We start from the raw sequence: 18,285 nt of genomic DNA on the forward strand, positions 1-18,285 counted from the left end.
CTAACATCCAATCACTGATCACTATTCTTCCTAACATCCAATCACTGATCACTATTCTTCCTAACATCCAATCACTGATCACTATTCTTCCTAACATCCAATCACTGATCACTATTCTTCCTAACATCCAATCACTGATCACTATTCTTCCTAACATCCAATCACTCATCACTATTCTTCCTAACATCCAATCACTGATCACTATTCTTCCTAACATCCAATCACTCATCACTATTCTTCCTAACATCCAATCACTCATCACTATTCTTCCTAACATCCAATCACTCATCACTATTCTTCCTAACATCCAATCACTGATCACAAGCATTTACTGATCATCACTGTTCCTAATGACCAGTCACTGAACACTATCATTCCAAACAACCAATCACTGATCACCATTCTTCCCAACAGCCAATGACTGATCACAAGCATTTACTGAGCACCATCACTCCTAATGACCAGTCACTGATCACTATCAGTCCTAATGACCAGTCACTGATCACTATCATTCCAAACAACCAATCACTGATCACCATTCTTCCCAACAGCCAATGACTGATCACAAGCATTTACTGATCATCACTGTTCCTAATGACCAGTCACTGAACACTATCATTCCAAACAACCAATCACTGATCACCATTCTTCCCAACAGCCAATGACTGATCACAAGCATTTACTGAGCACCATCACTCCTAATGACCAGTCACTGAACACTATCAGTCCTAATGACCAGTCACTGATCACCATCGTTCCTAACAATCAATCAATGATCATCCTCATTCCTAATAACCAATCAAGACTAATCACTAATCACCATTGTTTCTAATGACCATTCACTAATTCATCATTGTTCCCAACAATCACTGATCACTACTTTTCTGAAAGACCAATCACTGATCACCATTGTTCCCACAGACTAATCACTGATCACCTTTATTCCCAACAATCAATAGCTAATAATTTTGTTCCAAATGGTCAATTAATACTCATCAATTTAGTTGCACACGTTAAGAATGTAAATGATATATAAATATTTACTGTATTTTCTTTTACCTCAATTTACCTCAAGATATTGCAAGTTTTGAACATAAAGTAATACCTCAGTGTCAAAAGATAGCGTGTGTGTGTGTCTGTGTGTGTGTGTGTGTGTTTCTGTGTATGTGTGGCAGAAACATGAGGGACGCTTCGCTAACGAGTCGAAAGAATCGAATCTTTAAGTGAATCGAACTGCGCGTGTTTTGATTCATTTGATTCACCAACCAGAGCGTTATTGTGTAACTGCATTATATTGTAATTACGCAAGAATTTTACATTTATTTTAATGTTTACACCGAGGTTTACTAGCAAGATTGTGATCCTCACTTATTATTACTTATTTATATAATTTATTTAATAATAATAATAAAAATACATTTGGGTGTAAGATAAAAAGAAAAAAAGAACGAATATCAAATAATAAATTAGAATTTCAGCTATTATAGTCTGATAACAGCTTAGAATAGGGTGCCCTTTTATTTAAATATTTATTTTATAAATAAATTAAATTTGTTTTAATAAATTAAAATGTATTAAGTGGTCAAAACTATTGGAACACGTGACTGACGGGAGGTGTCTTGTTGTCCAGATCTGTTCTGTTAAGTCGATTGTTTAAACACTTAATAACTCTGAAGGTCTTTGTTGATATTCTTGGTTGGAGCCTGGGAGTCAGCTGTAATTCTGATGCTGAGAAAAGAGGGAAAGTTAATCAGAGTCATTACAGAAGCGTTAGGCTTCTTTAATAAATTAAAACTGTCCTGGAGGAAAAATCACTCACAAACATCCAGGAAACAGCCATAAATAATAAATAAATAAATAAAAATAAATAAATGTATTTATTTACATAAATTAATAAATAAACAACTTTATTTATTTATTTAAATAACAATAAAAGTTGTTGATTTAATTAAGCCTAATGCTTATATAAAATATACTTTCAAACAAACAAACTAATAAATAAATGATTTTTTTTTTTTACATCATGTACCTCAGTTAATTCTGGTAAGTCAATTTTATTAATGAAAAAAGTTTTTGCAAACAGAATTTTCAATAAATAGAGAGCTCGAGATCTCTGAAAAAAACATATTGTGGCATAATTTTTCATACTGCCATAATACCATGTAGAATTTTTCTTATTATTGATCTTGTGTTTTGTTTGTTTGTTTGTTTGTTTTTGTTATTCATGCACCAAATTGTAACCTTAAATGTTACCAACTAAACCAAGGTACAATTACGTCTGTTCTTGTTTGTTTGTTTGTTTGCTGCATGTATACATTGTTCACTAACTTTAACCTAAAAGGGTTTTTTGGTTGTTTTTGATAGTCATGTGTACATTTAGCACCAAATTTTGTCCTTAAATGTTTCCAGTTAAACTCAATTGCCTCCATTCTTGTTTGTTTGTTGTTATTCGTGTGTACATCTTGCACCTGCACACAAAATGTAACCTCAAACCTATGTACAATTGCCTCTATTCGTGTTTATTTTATTTTGTTTGCTGTACACAATTGGCTCCACTCTTGTTTGATAGTTTTTTGTTTGTTTGTTTGTTTGTTAAGTATGTGTACATCTTGCACCTGCACACAAAATTTAACCTCAAATGCTAAATTGCAAAATTGGCTCTATGTGTGTTTGTTTGTTTTGCTCGCTGTATCCAGTTGCCTCCATTTTTGTTTGTGTGCTTGTTTGTTTGTTATTGTGTACATCTTGCCCCCGAACACAAAATTTAACCTCAAATGTTACCAAACGTATGTAAAATTGCCGCAATTCATGTTTAATTGTTTTGTTTTGTTTGCTGTACCCATTACCCAATTTCCTCCATTCTTGTTTGTTTGTTTGTGTGTTTGTTTGTTTCATGTGTATATTGTGCACCAACTTTAACCTTAAAGCTTATTTTTGTTCGTTTTTAATAGTCATGTGTACATTTAACACCTTTAACACCAGCTAAACTCAATTGCCTCTATTCTTGTTTGTTTATTTGTTTGTTTGTTTTGTTTGCTGTATCCAGTTGCCTTCTTTCCTGTTTGTTTGTTTGTTTGTTTGTTATTGTGTACATCTTCCCCCTGCACACAAAATCTAACCTTAAATTCTACCAACAAAACGTAGGTAAAATCGTCTTTGTTAGTGTTTGCGAATCGATTCTCCGAACGATTCACTTTAGGAGAATCTGTTCAAAAAAAAAGAACCGATTCGTTAGATTGAATCGAATCGCGAGTCGGGTTCCAGCTGCTACTTAAAGCGCGGCGCGGTGTCGCTCAGTCCGCGGCGGTAAATGGCGCTGCTCAGGAGAGTGGCTCTGGTGACGGGAGGAGTGCAGGGGATCGGGAGGGCTGCAGCCGAGAGCCTGCTGGAGAACCATGCCAAGGTTCTAACAGCTTCAGTCACCTTCTCTCTCTCGCTCTCTCTCTCTCTCTTTCTGTCTCTCTCTCTCTCTCTCTCTCTCTCTCTGTAGCAGATCTCTTTTATTTTTCTTATGTGCGCGCGCGCGTGTGTGTGTGTGTGTGTGTGTGCGTGTTCAGGTTGCACTGGTAGACCTGAACCAGTCGGTTGGAGAGGAGTGTAAGAAAGCGTTAGATGAGCTGTATGGACAAGACAACTGCATTTTCATTCAGTGTGACGTGACGGACGGAGGAAAACTACAAGGTAACTTCTTCAGCATGAACACTGTCTTCTTTATTTCAGAGTTCCCCTCTCTCTCTCTCTCTCTCTCTCTCTCTCTCTCTCTCTCTGTAGCATGCCTCATCCTCTCTCTAGCTTGAAGTTAATCTCTTAGGTTATCTGTTTTTAAGGCTGCATTTTTGAACTCCCTTGATCACCTGTGCTGGAACAAGGTGCGATTGTTCTGAGCTCAAACAGCTTGTATTACAGACCTCCAGAGCACCTCAGGCCAAAACCCTGGAATGTTCTCCATTGCATAAGACAGATGTGAGATGTCAGGACAGCCTGAGCTTTCTTACTTTCAGTGCAAACACGGGGTGTTTGTTTTATTTTATTTTTTTTCTTTTTGGGGGTATTTTTCACAGGCATGATCATGGGTCAGTTTGTAGTGAGGATTGTGAGGACATCTACTGGACTCATGCAGTTAAAAAAAATTAACTTGATGAAATAATATTAATAACAACACTTATTATTATTATTATTATTATTATTATTGTTATTATGTTGTTGTTGTTGTCGTCATTTGAGGCTCATCTCAAAGTCCTACAAAGTAAGAAATGTCCGAGGTTATGAAGAAGGTTATGCCTAAAAGTAAAAAGATACAGAAAATTAAATAATAATAAATTAAAACATAAATAAATAAATAAAAAATAAATAAATAAATAAAAACATCTGGTGTAGTAACATTACTTGAATTGACTGCAGTTGTATATCATGAAATATTTATTTATTTATATATTTATTTATTTATTACATTTTTTTGTATGTTAGTATTAGTTTTTAGTATATTATTGTATTTCCGGTTAATTTTAATTTAATTCCAAATATTTCTGTTGACTTTTATAGTTTTCCGTTTGTAAAATATTTGCTTTCTAGAACTTCTGTAAGAGATGAGCCTCAAATGATCATTGTTGCTGTTTGTTTATCTATCTATCTATCTATCTATCTATCTATCTATCTATCTATCTATCTATCTATCTATCTATCTATCTATCTATCTATCTATCTATCGATTGTGAAATGCATTGCATTTGCATTACATTGAAAGAAAAAATAATGGTAATAAAGGGTAACAATGCTAATAAATAGGTCATAAAATTAAAAATAAATAAATAAATAATAATAATAATAAAGTAAGACACTTTAAAATACATGAAATAATAATAATAATAATAATAATAATAATAATAATAATAATAATAAGCATAGTGTAAGCCAGTAAAAAAAAATCTAACATTCGAAAGCCGCTCACCTTCCTGAAATGTGAAGTCGTGAAGGCAGATTGCGGTCATGACATCTTAATAAAGCTTCCTAGCACTTGATTGATTTATAGTTTTTATTTATTTGTCCAGAGGCGTTTAAGAGAACAGTGGAGCACTTCGGAAGACTAGACATTGTCATCAACAATGCAGGAATCAACAATGAGAAGAACTGGGAGAAGACCATCCAGGTGAACCTGGTAAGGACACACCCTTTTATCCTGATTTGGATCAGTCCACAGTTTACATAGTGCACCACTGATCACTACCCACACACACACACACACTGCTTCAGGGCACAAAAGCACGTGCCATCTAGGATTGTAAGATAAATTACAGTCACATAGCAAACATGACATGCCTGTATCGCCACGCTCCGATTTCACAGCACAATAAAGCAGCTAATCAGTTACACGTGTTCTTCTCATCGTCCTCGAATTTCACAGCAAGTCTCCGATCTGATTGGACAGGAGCGGCGCAACTTTCATGACAGCGATCAGACGGGATGCATCGCACATTCTAACAGATCTAACAAACAACAGTGCGGTGATTTTAAAATTACTTAAAATTTATGGAAGGAGTCTCCAGTGTCGGTGATTAGTAACTTAAAACGATGAGGTAAAAACAGTAGGCTAATGGTGTGGTGTGTGCTGCTGATTATTTTCCTAGAACCACACACCCCCAAGGCTGTTATTCCTTCCATTATCCGTAGAAGATCACATGATCTCAACATGTCTTCACACGGAGTCTCTTTTCGAGACCGTCTGTAAATGATATAATAATATATATACCACATTATATCTCCATTCTGATTGGTCAGACTGTGCTAGATGTGTTCTTTCAGTTTATCTTATATTCTTTTTGCAGACATCTGTTATTAAAGGCACGTATTTAGCTCTGGAGCACATGAGTAAGGAGTACGGCAAGGAGGGCGGAGTCATCGTTAACGTCTCCTCCATGGCAGGTAACGTTCTCTCACCCTGAAGTGGTGTTATAGCCAATAACAGAGAATTAGTATACAGTGTTTTATTCCTCTAATATGGCAGAAATGTCATTATTGCAATTTTTTAGCTATTAAAAAACGACAAATCGTACTTTTTATCAATTTATAGATTAATTAGCTCAATTCAGTTCCATTTTAGTTCGATCTGGCACTGTGGACCGAGACCATTCATTGCTTTCTAGGTCAGTAGTATAATCAGTGAAGAGAAGATAGGAGTGATGTCTTTATATCTTCTGCGTCTAAGTAGAACTCTAGCATTGCTGCATTCTGGACTAACGGGAGCTTGCTTATCCAGACAGTAAGATACAGTGGAACCTCGGCATACTCATGAATTTTCGCCTTAAGATGTGAAATTTTGTAAGAAATTTGCATCACCATACGAAGCATTTTCAGCATACGAACGAACCAACCTGAATGCCGGCTAAGTCACGTGTACGTCCAGGAGCTGTTCAAAACTTGTTAGCGTCAGTGGAAAACCAACTGAAACGAATTCAGTCAGTGAACACTGTTTGGAAAGAGTCAACCCATGATACCAACGCTGCCTTCAGCATGCGTTCAAAAGCTAGGTGATTTTTCGGGTGTTTTTTTTGTTGACAGACTGGTGGCGTGGGTGATCTGTTCTATTTTTAGCCCAAGCTTGGTGGCACGACTTCCTGTGAGGAGCCTTGACATGGAATGCTTGGCTTGGGTCAGTTCTTTGTAAGCAGACATACATTTTACATACGCTTCATATTGGTCATATTGGTCATATGTTTGAGTGGCTGGAATGGATTATCTGCATTTACTTTATTATGTCTTATGAGGAAATCCGTTTCGCAATACAAATTTTCACCTTAAAAACTCGCATCCAGAAGGAATTCAATTCGTATCCTGAGGTTCCAGTGTATTACAATAATCCAAGGTAGCGGCAACAAATCATGAACTAGTTCTTCTCCGTCATGTAGTTACATCATATTTCCTATCTTAGCAATATTCCTGAGATAAAAGAAGGCCACCCTTGTTATAATACTTACTTGAGCTTTAAATGAAATACAGTACGACTGAGTCAGTAATCACACTGAGGTCTTTTACTGCTGAACATGATGTAACAGAAAGAACATCCAGAGTTACTCTGTAATCAGAACGCCTGCTTCTGGCTGCAGTACCAGCACAACACTTCTGTCTTGTTAGAATGAAGCAGGAGGAAGTTAATAAGCATCCAGCATCTAATTAAATTTACACTTTCTTCAATCTTATTAAGCCGATGTCTGTCATCTGGTTCTGCTAAAACGTGTAACTGTGTGTCATTAGCATAACATATGGAAGCTAATACCATGTTTATGAATCATTTTCCTAGAGGTAACATATATAAGGAAAAAAGCAGCGGGCCTAAAATAGGACCTAATGGAACACCACACTGTACCTTGGTATGCACAGAAAAGTCACCTTGAACATTTACAAATTGGAGCAGTGTGTAGGGGTAGTGTGTAGTGTAGGGGCAGTGTGTAGGGGTAGTGTGTAGTGTAAGGGCAGTGTGTAGGGTAGTGTGTAGTGTAGGGGCAGTGTGTAGGGTAGTGTGTAGTGTAAGGGCAGTGTGTAGGGTAGTGTGTAGGGTAGGGGCAGTGTGTAGGGTAGTGTGTAGTGTAGGGGCAGTGTGTAGGGGTAGTGTGTAGTGTAAGGGCAGTGTGTAGGGTAGTGTGTAGTGTAGGGGCAGTGTGTAGGGGTAGTGTGTAGTGTAAGGGCAGTGTGTAGGGTAGTGTGTAGTGTAGGGGTAGTGTGTAGTGTAGGGGCAGTGTGTAGGGGTAGTGTGTAGTGTAAGGGCAGTGTGTAGGGTAGTGTGTAGTGTAGGGGCAGTGTGTAGGGGTAGTGTGAAAGGGCAATGTGTAGTTTAGGTACAGTGTGTAGTGTAGGGGTAGTGTGAAAGGGCAGTGTGTAGTTTAGGTACAGTGTGTAGTGTAGGGGCAGTGTGTAGGGGTAGTGTGAAAGGGCAGTGTGTAGTTTAGGTACAGTGTGTAGTGTAGGGGCAGTGTGCAGGGGTAGTGTGAAAGGGCAGTGTGTAGTTTAGGTACATTGTGTAGTGTAGGGGCAGTGTGCAGGGGTAGTGTGAAAGGGCAGTGTGTAGTTTAGGTACAGTGTGTAGTGTAGGGGCAGTGTGCAGGGGTAGTGTGAAAGGGCAGTGTGTAGTTTAGGTACAGTGTGTAGTGTAGGGGCAGTGTGCAGGGGTAGTGTGAAAGGGCAGTGTGTAGTTTAGGTACATTGTGTAGTGTAGGGGCAGTGTGCAGGGGTAGTGTGAAAGGGCAGTGTGTAGTTTAGGTACATTGTGTAGTGTAGGGGCAGTGTGCAGGGGTAGTGTGAAAGGGCAGTGTGTAGTTTAGGTACAGTGTGTAGTGTAGGGGCAGTGTGCAGGGGTAGTGTGAAAGGGCAGTGTGTAGTTTAGGTACAGTGTGTAGTGTAGGGGCAGTGTGCAGGGGTAGTGTGAAAGGGCAGTGTGTAGTTTAGGTACAGTGTGTAGTGTAGGGGCAGTGTGCAGGGGTAGTGTGAAAGGGCAGTGTGTAGTTTAGGTACAGTGTGTAGTGTAGGGGCAGTGTGCAGGGGTAGTGTGAAAGGGCAGTGTGTAGTTTAGGTACAGTGTGTAGTGTAGGGGCAGTGTGCAGGGGTAGTGTGAAAGGGCAGTGTGTAGTTTAGGTACAGTGTGTAGTGTAGGGGCAATGTGTAGTTTAGGTACAGTGTGTAGTTTAGGTACAGTGTGTATTGTAGGGACAGCGTGTAGTGTAGGGACAGTGTCTAGGGGCAGTGTGTAGTGTAGGAGCAGTGTGAAGGGGCAGTGTGTAGGGTCAGTGTGCCAGGGCAGTGTTGGCTCAAGTGGTTAAGGCTCTGGGTTGTTGAGTAGAAGGTCAGGGTTTAAGCCCCAGCACTGCCAGGCAGCCACTGTTGGGCAACTGAGCAACCCTCTAGGGATGCTGTATCATAGCTGCCCCTGTGCTCTGACCCCGAATTCCTCAGCTCACATATATGCAAAGAAAAGAATTCCATGGTGCTGTAAACGTACGTGTGGTGATGATCTTCGGATCATAACTGCTGTGCTACAGGAATTTGATACTGGTGTGAGTTGAGCTGGACATCTGACATGGGTTGAGGTCGGGGCTTTTTAATCAGAGGTTCAGTTACCGCTAGTTTAAGCTAAGGCAAGACCTGGGTATTTTTAGAAGGGATTCGGTTGCTATTGGCAGTTTCTGATTGAAGAAACATGTAAGGATGATTTTGAAGAAATCTCTTAAAGTGGAGTGAAGCATTCTAAAGGTTGATCTGACATACAGTAGTTATATTGGTATTTACAGGATTAGCGATAAGATGATCAGGTTTTAAATTTATAGTCTGAATCTTTTTTCCTGATATTGTAAATTGTGCCTTTGAAATCATTTATGAAGTCATTGCTGGTGTGTATTGATGTGGTTTTATTCCTAGTTCATTTAGCTACAGTAATGAATAAACATAAAGATTTTTGTAATCTTCAGTTAGGGTGAAGAGATTTTCTCCAGAGTCGTTCTAAATCTGCACTGATCTGTATGAAGTGGGATCGTTATATCAGGGTGCTCGTTTTTCATGTCCGTTTTAACGCTTAGGTGGCAAGTGTGAATTTTCGACGCCGATCTGTTTTAGCAGAGAATGAGGAAGTGAGAGAGCTGAAAAAATGTCGATAGAAAGAGGGTCAAAATCTCACGGTACCGCTTTTAGCACTGCATTTTGGGTAATGTGAGAAACTCAGTTTAAAGATTAATTTCAGTGTGTAGTGTAGGAGAAGTGTGTAGTGTAGGAGAAGTGTGTAGTGTAGGAGAAGTGTGTAGTGTAGGAGAGGTGTGTAGTGTAGGAGAAGTGTGTAGTGTAGGAGAGGTGTGTAGTGTAGGAGAAGTGTGTAGTGTAGGAGAAGTGTGTAGTGTAGGAGAAGTGTGTAGTGTAGGGGCAGTGTGTAGTGTAGGGGCAGTGTGTAGTGTAGGAGAGGTGTGTAGTGTAGGGGCAGTGTGTAGTGTAGGGGCAGTGTGTAGTGTAGGAGAGGTGTGTAGTGTAGGAGAAGTGTGTAGTGTAGGGGCAGTGTGTAGTGTAGGAGAAGTGTGTAGTGTAGGAGAAGTGTGTAGTGTAGGAGAAGTGTGTAGTGTAGGGGCAGTGTGTAGTGTAGGAGAGGTGTGTAGTGTAGGAGAAGTGTGTAGTGTAGGAGAAGTGTGTAGTGTAGGAGAGGTGTGTAGTGTAGGGGCAGTGTGTAGTGTAGGAGAGGTGTGTAGTGTAGGAGAAGTGTGTAGTGTAGGGGCAGTGTGTAGTGTAGGAGAGGTGTGTAGTGTAGGGGCAGTGTGTAGTGTAGGAGAGGTGTGTAGTGTAGGAGAGGTGTGTAGTGTAGGGGCAGTGTGTAGTGTAGGAGAGGTGTGTAGTGTAGGGGCAGTGTGTAGTGTAGGAGCGGTGTGTAGTGTAGGAGAGGTGTGTAGTGTAGGGGCAGTGTGTAGTGTAGGGGCAGTGTGTAGTGTAGGAGAAGTGTGTAGTGTAGGAGAAGTGTGTAGTGTAGGGGCAGTGTGTAGTGTAGGGGCAGTGTGTAGTGTAGGAGAAGTGTGTAGTGTAGGAGAGGTGTGTAGTGTAGGAGAAGTGTGTAGTGTAGGGGCAGTGTGTAGTGTAGGAGAGGTGTGTAGTGTAGGAGAAGTGTGTAGTGTAGGAGAAGTGTGTAGTGTAGGAGCAGTGTGTAGTGTAGGAGAAGTGTGTAGTGTAGGAGCAGTGTGTAGTGTAGGAGAAGTGTGTAGTGTAGGAGAAGTGTGTAGTGTAGGAGAAGTGTGTAGTGTAGGAGAAGTGTGTAGTGTAGGGGCAGTGTGTAGTGTAGGAGAAGTGTGTAGTGTAGGAGAAGTGTGTAGTGTAGGGGAAGTGTGTAGTGTAGGAGAAGTGTGTAGTGTAGGAGAAGTGTGTAGTGTAGGAGCAGTGTGTAGTGTAGGGGCAGTGTGTAGTGTAGGAGCAGTGTGTAGTGTAGGAGAAGTGTGTAGTGTAGGAGAAGTGTGTAGTGTAGGGGCAGTGTGTAGTGTAGGAGAAGTGTGTAGTGTAGGAGAAGTGTGTAGTGTAGGAGAAGTGTGTAGTGTAGGAGAAGTGTGTAGTGTAGGGGCAGTGTGTAGTGTAGGAGAAGTGTGTAGTGTAGGGGCAGTGTGTAGTGTAGGAGAGGTGTGTAGTGTAGGGGCAGTGTGTAGTGTAGGAGCAGTGTGTAGTGTAGGAGCAGTGTGTAGTGTAGGAGCAGTGTGTAGTGTAGGAGAAGTGTGTAGTGTAGGGGCAGTGTGTAGTGTAGGAGAAGTGTGTAGAGTAGGAGAAGTGTGTAGTGTAGGGGCAGTGTGTAGTGTAGGAGAAGTGTGTAGTGTAGGAGAAGTGTGTAGTGTAGGGGAAGTGTGTAGTGTAGGGGAAGTGTGTAGTGTAGGAGAAGTGTGTAGTGTAGGAGCAGTGTGTAGTGTAGGAGAAGTGTGTAGTGTAGGGGCAGTGTGTAGTGTAGGAGAAGTGTGTAGTGTAGGAGAAGTGTGTAGTGTAGGGGCAGTGTGTAGTGTAGGAGAGGTGTGTAGTGTAGGAGAAGTGTGTAGTGTAGGGGTAGTGTGTAGTGTAGGAGCAGTGTGTAGTGTAGGAGAAGTGTGTAGTGTAGGAGAAGTGTGTAGTGTAGGGGAAGTGTGTAGTGTAGGAGAAGTGTGTAGTGTAGGAGCAGTGTGTAGTGTAGGAGAAGTGTGTAGTGTAGGGGAAGTGTGTAGTGTAGGGGAAGTGTGTAGTGTAGGGGCAGTGTGTAGTGTAGGAGAGGTGTGTAGTGTAGGAGAAGTGTGTAGTGTAGGAGCAGTGTGTAGTGTAGGAGAAGTGTGTAGTGTAGGAGCAGTGTGTAGTGTAGGAGAAGTGTGTAGTGTAGGGGCAGTGTGTAGTGTAGGAGAAGTGTGTAGTGTAGGAGAAGTGTGTAGTGTAGGGGCAGTGTGTAGTGTAGGAGAAGTGTGTAGTGTAGGAGAAGTGTGTAGTGTAGGGGAAGTGTGTAGTGTAGGGGAAGTGTGTAGTGTAGGAGAAGTGTGTAGTGTAGGAGCAGTGTGTAGTGTAGGAGAAGTGTGTAGTGTAGGGGCAGTGTGTAGTGTAGGAGAAGTGTGTAGTGTAGGAGAAGTGTGTAGTGTAGGGGCAGTGTGTAGTGTAGGAGAGGTGTGTAGTGTAGGAGAAGTGTGTAGTGTAGGGGTAGTGTGTAGTGTAGGAGCAGTGTGTAGTGTAGGAGAAGTGTGTAGTGTAGGGGCAGTGTGTAGGAGCAGTGTGTAGTGTAGGGGCAGTGTGTAGTGTAGGAGAAGTGTGTAGTGTAGGAGAAGTGTGTAGTGTAGGGGCAGTGTGTAGGAGCAGTGTGTAGTGTAGGGGCAGTGTGTAGTGTAGGAGAAGTGTGTAGTCTAGGGGCAGTGTGTAGTATAGGGGCAGTGTGTAGGAGCAGTGTGTAGTGTAGGGACAGTGTGTAGTGTAGGGGCAGTGTGTAGTGTAGGAGCAGTGTGTAGTGTAGGAGCAGTGTGTAGTGTGGGGGCAGTGTGTAGTGTAGGAGCAGTGTGTAGTGTAGGAGAAGTGTGTAGTTTAGGGGCAGTGTGTAGTGTGGGGGCAGTGTGTAGTGTAGGAGCAGTGTGTAGTGTAGGAGAAGTGTGTAGTGTAGGAGCAGTGTGTAGTGTAGGAGCAGTGTGTAGTGTAGGAGCAGTGTGTAGTTTAGGGGCAGTGTGTAGTGTAGGGGCAGTGTGTAGTGTAGGAGCAGTGTGTAGTGTAGGGGCAGTGTGTAGTGTAGGAGAAGTGTGTAGTGTAGGGGCAGTGTGTAGTGTAGGAGAAGTGTGTAGTGTAGGAGCAGTGTGTAGGAGCAGTGTGTAGTGTAGGAGAAGTGTGTAGTGTAGGGGCAGTGTGTAGTGTAGGAGAAGTGTGTAGTGTAGGGGCAGTGTGTAGTGTAGGAGCAGTGTGTAGTGTAGGAGCAGTGTGTAGTGTAGGAGAAGTGTGTAGTGTAGGAGAAGTGTGTAGTGTAGGAGAAGTGTGTAGTGTAGGAGCAGTGTGTAGTGTAGGGGCAGTGTGTAGTGTAGGGGCAGTGTGTAGTGTAGGAGAAGTGTGTAGTGTAGGAGAAGTGTGTAGTGTAGGAGAAGTGTGTAGTGTAGGAGAAGTGTGTAATGTAGGAGCAGTGTGTAGTGTAGGGGCAGTGTGTAGTGTAGGGGCAGTGTGTAGTGTAGGGGCAGTGTGTAGTGTAGGAGCAGTGTGTAGTGTAGGGGCAGTGTGTAGTGTAGGAGAAGTGTGTAGTGTAGGAGCAGTGTGTAGTGTAGGAGAAGTGTGTAGTGTAGGGGCAGTGTGTAGTGTAGGAGCAGTGTGTAGTGTAGGAGCAGTGTGTAGTGTAGGAGAAGTGTGTAGTGTAGGGGCAGTGTGTAGTGTAGGAGCAGTGTGTAGTGTAGGGGCAGTGTGTAGTGTAGGGGCAGTGTGTAGTGTAGGAGAAGTGTGTAGTGTAGGAGCAGTGTGTAGTGTAGGAGCAGTGTGTAGTGTAGGAGAAGTGTGTAGTGTAGGGGCAGTGTGTAGGGTAGGAGAAGTGTGTAGTGTAGGAGCAGTGTGTAGTGTAGGAGAAGTGTGTAGTGTAGGAGCAGTGTGTAGTGTAGGAGAAGTGTGTAGTGTAGGGGCAGTGTGTAGTGTAGGAGCAATGTGTAGTGTAGGGGCAGTGTGTAGTGTAGGAGAAGTGTGTAGTGTAGGGGCAGTGTGTAGTGTAGGGGCAGAGTGTAGTGTAGGAGCAATGTGTAGTGTAGGAGCAGTGTGTAGTGTAGGAGAAGTGTGTAGTGTAGGGGCAGTGTGTAGTGTAGGAGAAGTGTGTAGTGTAGGAGCAGTGTGTAGTGTAGGAGCAGTGTGTAGTGTAGGAGAAGTGTGTAGTGTAGGGGCAGTGTGTAGTGTAGGAGAAGTGTGTAGTGTAGGAGCAGTGTGTAGTGTAGGAGAAGTGTGTAGTGTAGGGGCAGTGTGTAGTGTAGGAGCAATGTGTAGTGTAGGGGCAGTGTGTAGTGTAGGAGCAGTGTGTAGTGTAGGAGCAGTGTGTAGTGTAGGAGAAGTGTGTAGTGTAGGAGCAGTGTGTAGTGTAGGAGAAGTGTGTAGTGTAGGAGAAGTGTGTAGTGTAGGGGCAGTGTGTAGTGTAGGAGCAGTGTGTAGTGTAGGAGAAGTGTGTAGTGTAGGGGCAGTGTGTAGTGTAGGAGAAGTGTGTAGTGTAGGAGCAGTGTGTAGTGTAGGAGAAGTGTGTAGTGTAGGGGCAGTGTGTAGTGTAGGAGCAGTGTGTAGTGTAGGAGCAGTGTGTAGTGTAGGAGAAGTGTGTAGTGTAGGAGCAGTGTGTAGTGTAGGAGAAGTGTGTAGTGTAGGGGCAGTGTGTAGTGTAGGAGCAGTGTGTAGTGTAGGGGCAGTGTGTAGTGTAGGAGCAGTGTGTAGTGTAGGAGAAGTGTGTAGTGTAGGGGCAGTGTGTAGTGTAGGAGAAGTGTGTAGTGTAGGAGCAGTGTGTAGTGTAGGAGAAGTGTGTAGTGTAGGAGAAGTGTGTAGTGTAGGAGAAGTGTGTAGTGTAGGGGCAGTGTGTAGTGTAGGGGCAGTGTGTAGTGTAGGAGAAGTGTGTAGTGTAGGAGCAGTGTGTAGTGTAGGAGAAGTGTGTAGTGTAGGAGAAGTGTGTAGTGTAGGGGCAGTGTGTAGTGTAGGAGCAGTGTGTAGTGTAGGAGAAGTGTGTAGTGTAGGGGCAGTGTGTAGTGTAGGAGCAGTGTGTAGTGTAGGAGCAGTGTGTAGTGTAGGAGAAGTGTGTAGTGTAGGGGCAGTGTGTAGTGTAGGAGCAGTGTGTAGTGTAGGAGCAGTGTGTAGTGTAGGAGCAGTGTGTAGTGTAGGAGAAGTGTGTAGTGTAGGAGAAGTGTGTAGTGTAGGGGCAGTGTGTAGTGTAGGGGCAGTGTGTAGTGTAGGGGCAGTGTGTAGGGTCAGTGCATTGTGGGTAATGTGAGAAACTGTGTTTAAAGATTAACTTGAGTTCAGAAAGGATATACAGATATAAAGCTGTTTGATTAGCGCTAAGTGCTAGATTTAAACTCCACAGTACACTGACAAACTTACAGTGGAAATTTACTCCTAATTACTTCCTTGGGTTTTTTTTCTCACGCACTCAACACCAGACTTTAAAGCTTACGCTTCAGCTGTACTTCACCCAAATCTGAATCTTTTTTCCTGATATTGTAAATTGTGCCTTTGAAATCATTTATGAAGTCATTGCTGGTGTGTATTGATGTGGTTTTATTCCTAGTTCATTTAGCTACAGTAATGAATAAACATAAAGATTTTTGTAATCTTCAGTTAGGGTGAAGAGATTTTCTCCAGAGTCGTTCTAAATCTGCACTGATCTGTATGAAGTGGGATCGTTATATCAGGGTGCTCGTTTTTCATGTCCGTTTTAACGCTTAGGTGGCAAGTGTGAATTTTCGACGCCGATCTGTTTTAGCAGAGAATGAGGAAGTGAGAGAGCTGAAAAAATGTCGATAGAAAGAGGGTCAAAATCTCACGGTACCGCTTTTAGCACTGCATTTTGGGTAATGTGAGAAACTCAGTTTAAAGATTAATTTCAGTGTGTAGTGTAGGAGAAGTGTGTAGTGTAGGAGAAGTGTGTAGTGTAGGAGAGGTGTGTAGTGTAGGAGAAGTGTGTAGTGTAGGAGAAGTGTGTAGTGTAGGGGCAGTGTGTAGTGTAGGAGAAGTGTGTAGTGTAGGAGAGGTGTGTAGTGTAGGAGAAGTGTGTAGTGTAGGGGCAGTGTGTAGTGTAGGAGAAGTGTGTAGTGTAGGAGAGGTGTGTAGTGTAGGAGAAGTGTGTAGTGTAGGGGCAGTGTGTAGTGTAGGAGAAGTGTGTAGTGTAGGAGAAGTGTGTAGTGTAGGAGAAGTGTGTAGTGTAGGAGAGGTGTGTAGTGTAGGGGCAGTGTGTAGTGTAGGAGAAGTGTGTAGTGTAGGAGAAGTGTGTAGTGTAGGAGAAGTGTGTAGTGTAGGAGAGGTGTGTAGTGTAGGGGCAGTGTGTAGTGTAGGAGAGGTGTGTAGTGTAGGAGAGGTGTGTAGTGTAGGAGAGGTGTGTAGTGTAGGGGCAGTGTGTAGTGTAGGAGAAGTGTGTAGTGTAGGAGAAGTGTGTAGTGTAGGGGCAGTGTGTAGTGTAGGAGAAGTGTGTAGTGTAGGAGCAGTGTGTAGTGTAGGGGCAGTGTGTAGTGTAGGAGAGGTGTGTAGTGTAGGAGAGGTGTGTAGTGTAGGAGAAGTGTGTAGTGTAGGGGCAGTGTGTAGTGTAGGAGAGGTGTGTAGTGTAGGAGAAGTGTGTAGTGTAGGAGAGGTGTTTAGTGTAGGGGCAGTGTGTAGTGTAGGAGAAGTGTGTAGTGTAGGAGAAGTGTGTAGTGTAGGGGCAGTGTGTAGTGTAGGAGAAGTGTGTAGTGTAGGAGCAGTGTGTAGTGTAGGGGCAGTGTGTAGTGTAGGAGAGGTGTGTAGTGTAGGAGAGGTGTGTAGTGTAGGGGCAGTGTGTAGTGTAGGAGCAGTGTGTAGTGTAGGGGCAGTGTGTAGTGTAGGAGAAGTGTGTAGTGTAGGAGAAGTGTGTAGTGTAGGAGCAGTGTGTAGTGTAGGAGAAGTGTGTAGTGTAGGAGAAGTGTGTAGTGTAGGAGAGGTGTGTAGTGTAGGAGAAGTGTGTAGTGTAGGAGAGGTGTGTAGTGTAGGAGCAGTGTGTAGTGTAGGAGAGGTGTGTAGTGTAGGAGAGGTGTGTAGTGTAGGGGCAGTGTGTAGTGTAGGGGCAGTGTGTAGTGTAGGGGCAGTGTGTAGTGTAGGAGAAGTGTGTAGTGTAGGAGAAGTGTGTAGTGTAGGAGCAGTGTGTAGTGTAGGAGAAGTGTGTAGTGTAGGGGCAGTGTGTAGTGTAGGAGCAGTGTGTAGTGTAGGGGCAGTGTGTAGTGTAGGGGCAGTGTGTAGTGTAGGAGAAGTGTGTAGTGTAGGGGCAGTGTGTAGTGTAGGGGCAGTGTGTAGTGTAGGAGAAGTGTGTAGTGTAGGAGCAGTGTGTAGTGTAGGGGCAGTGTGTAGTGTAGGGGCAGTGTGTAGTGTAGGAGAAGTGTGTAGTGTAGGAGAGGTGTGTAGTGTAGGAGAAGTGTGTAGTGTAGGAGAAGTGTGTAGTGTAGGAGAGGTGTGTAGTGTAGGAGAGGTGTGTAGTGTAGGAGAGGTGTGTAGTGTAGGAGCAGTGTGTAGTGTAGGAGCAGTGTGTAGTGTAGGGGCAGTGTGTAGTGTAGGGGCAGTGTGTAGTGTAGGGGCAGTGTGTAGTGTAGGGGCAGTGTGTAGTGTAGGAGCAGTGTGTAGTGTAGGGGCAGTGTGTAGTGTAGGGGCAGTGTGTAGTGTAGGAGAAGTGTGTAGTGTAGGGGCAGTGTGTAGTGTAGGGGCAGTGTGTAGTGTAGGGGCAGTGTGTAGTGTAGGAGAAGTGTGTAGTGTAGGAGCAGTGTGTAGTGTAGGAGCAGTGTGTAGTGTAGGGGCAGTGTGTAGTGTAGGGGCAGTGTGTAGTGTAGGAGAAGTGTGTAGTGTAGGGGCAGTGTGTAGTGTAGGGGCAGTGTGTAGTGTAGGGGCAGTGTGTAGTGTAGGAGAAGTGTGTAGTGTAGGAGAAGTGTGTAGTGTAGGGGCAGTGTGTAGTGTAGGAGAAGTGTGTAGTGTAGGAGCAGTGTGTAGTGTAGGAGAAGTGTGTAGTGTAGGAGAAGTGTGTAGTGTAGGGGCAGTGTGTAGGGTCAGTGCATTGTGGGTAATGTGAGAAACTGTGTTTAAAGATTAACTTGAGTTCAGAAAGGATATACAGATATAAAGCTGTTTGATTAGCGCTAAGTGCTAGATTTAAACTCCACAGTACACTGACAAACTTACAGTGGAAATTTACTCCTAATTACTTCCTTGGGTTTTTTTTCTCACGCACTCAACACCAGACTTTAAAGCTTACGCTTCAGCTGTACTTCACCCAAATACAGGAAATATTCCCTCAGGCTTGTCAAGCATCAACTCTGAACGTAGTGACAGATGATCCACGCGAATATTTCCCCTTTTAACGGAAAACAAAGATGTTGACTTAGCACTTTGCTGATTGCGTATTGGTTGCTCGGAGGCTTTGGCCTTTAGCATGACTCACACACAGACAGCGTGTTTACTCATCGCGGTTCCGCCTAAGCAAATAAAACGCACTTTCAGAATGATCAAGGACAGACGTTGTACATCGTGTACAGCTTGCGTATGTTGTTATTGAAGACAATGCGGCTTTTTTTATTGTGTAGTGAGCATAAAGAGCTGGAACGCAGACTCGGCCGAGAGAAGGTTAGGTCAAGATATGATCCATCCATT

General features: G+C 43.0%; 1 protein-coding gene across 1 annotated transcript in view; it reads left to right on the forward strand.

Annotated features, from left to right (window-relative positions):
• The first annotated feature begins 3,246 nt into the window (after positions 1-3,246).
• The window catches only part of hpgd (15-hydroxyprostaglandin dehydrogenase), a 28,146-nt gene continuing 13,107 nt past the window's right edge, over positions 3,247-18,285 (forward strand). The window contains exons 1-4 of the mRNA XM_058382546.1: positions 3,247-3,403; positions 3,558-3,681; positions 5,049-5,155; positions 5,823-5,919. Coding sequence (XP_058238529.1) covers positions 3,311-3,403; positions 3,558-3,681; positions 5,049-5,155; positions 5,823-5,919 — 421 coding nt within the window. The 5' untranslated portion in view covers positions 3,247-3,310. The remainder of the gene's footprint in view (positions 3,404-3,557; positions 3,682-5,048; positions 5,156-5,822; positions 5,920-18,285) is intronic.

The sequence above is a fragment of the Hemibagrus wyckioides genome, linkage group LG03 (assembly GCF_019097595.1).
Source record: "Hemibagrus wyckioides isolate EC202008001 linkage group LG03, SWU_Hwy_1.0, whole genome shotgun sequence".
Lineage (NCBI taxonomy): Eukaryota > Metazoa > Chordata > Actinopteri > Siluriformes > Bagridae > Hemibagrus > Hemibagrus wyckioides.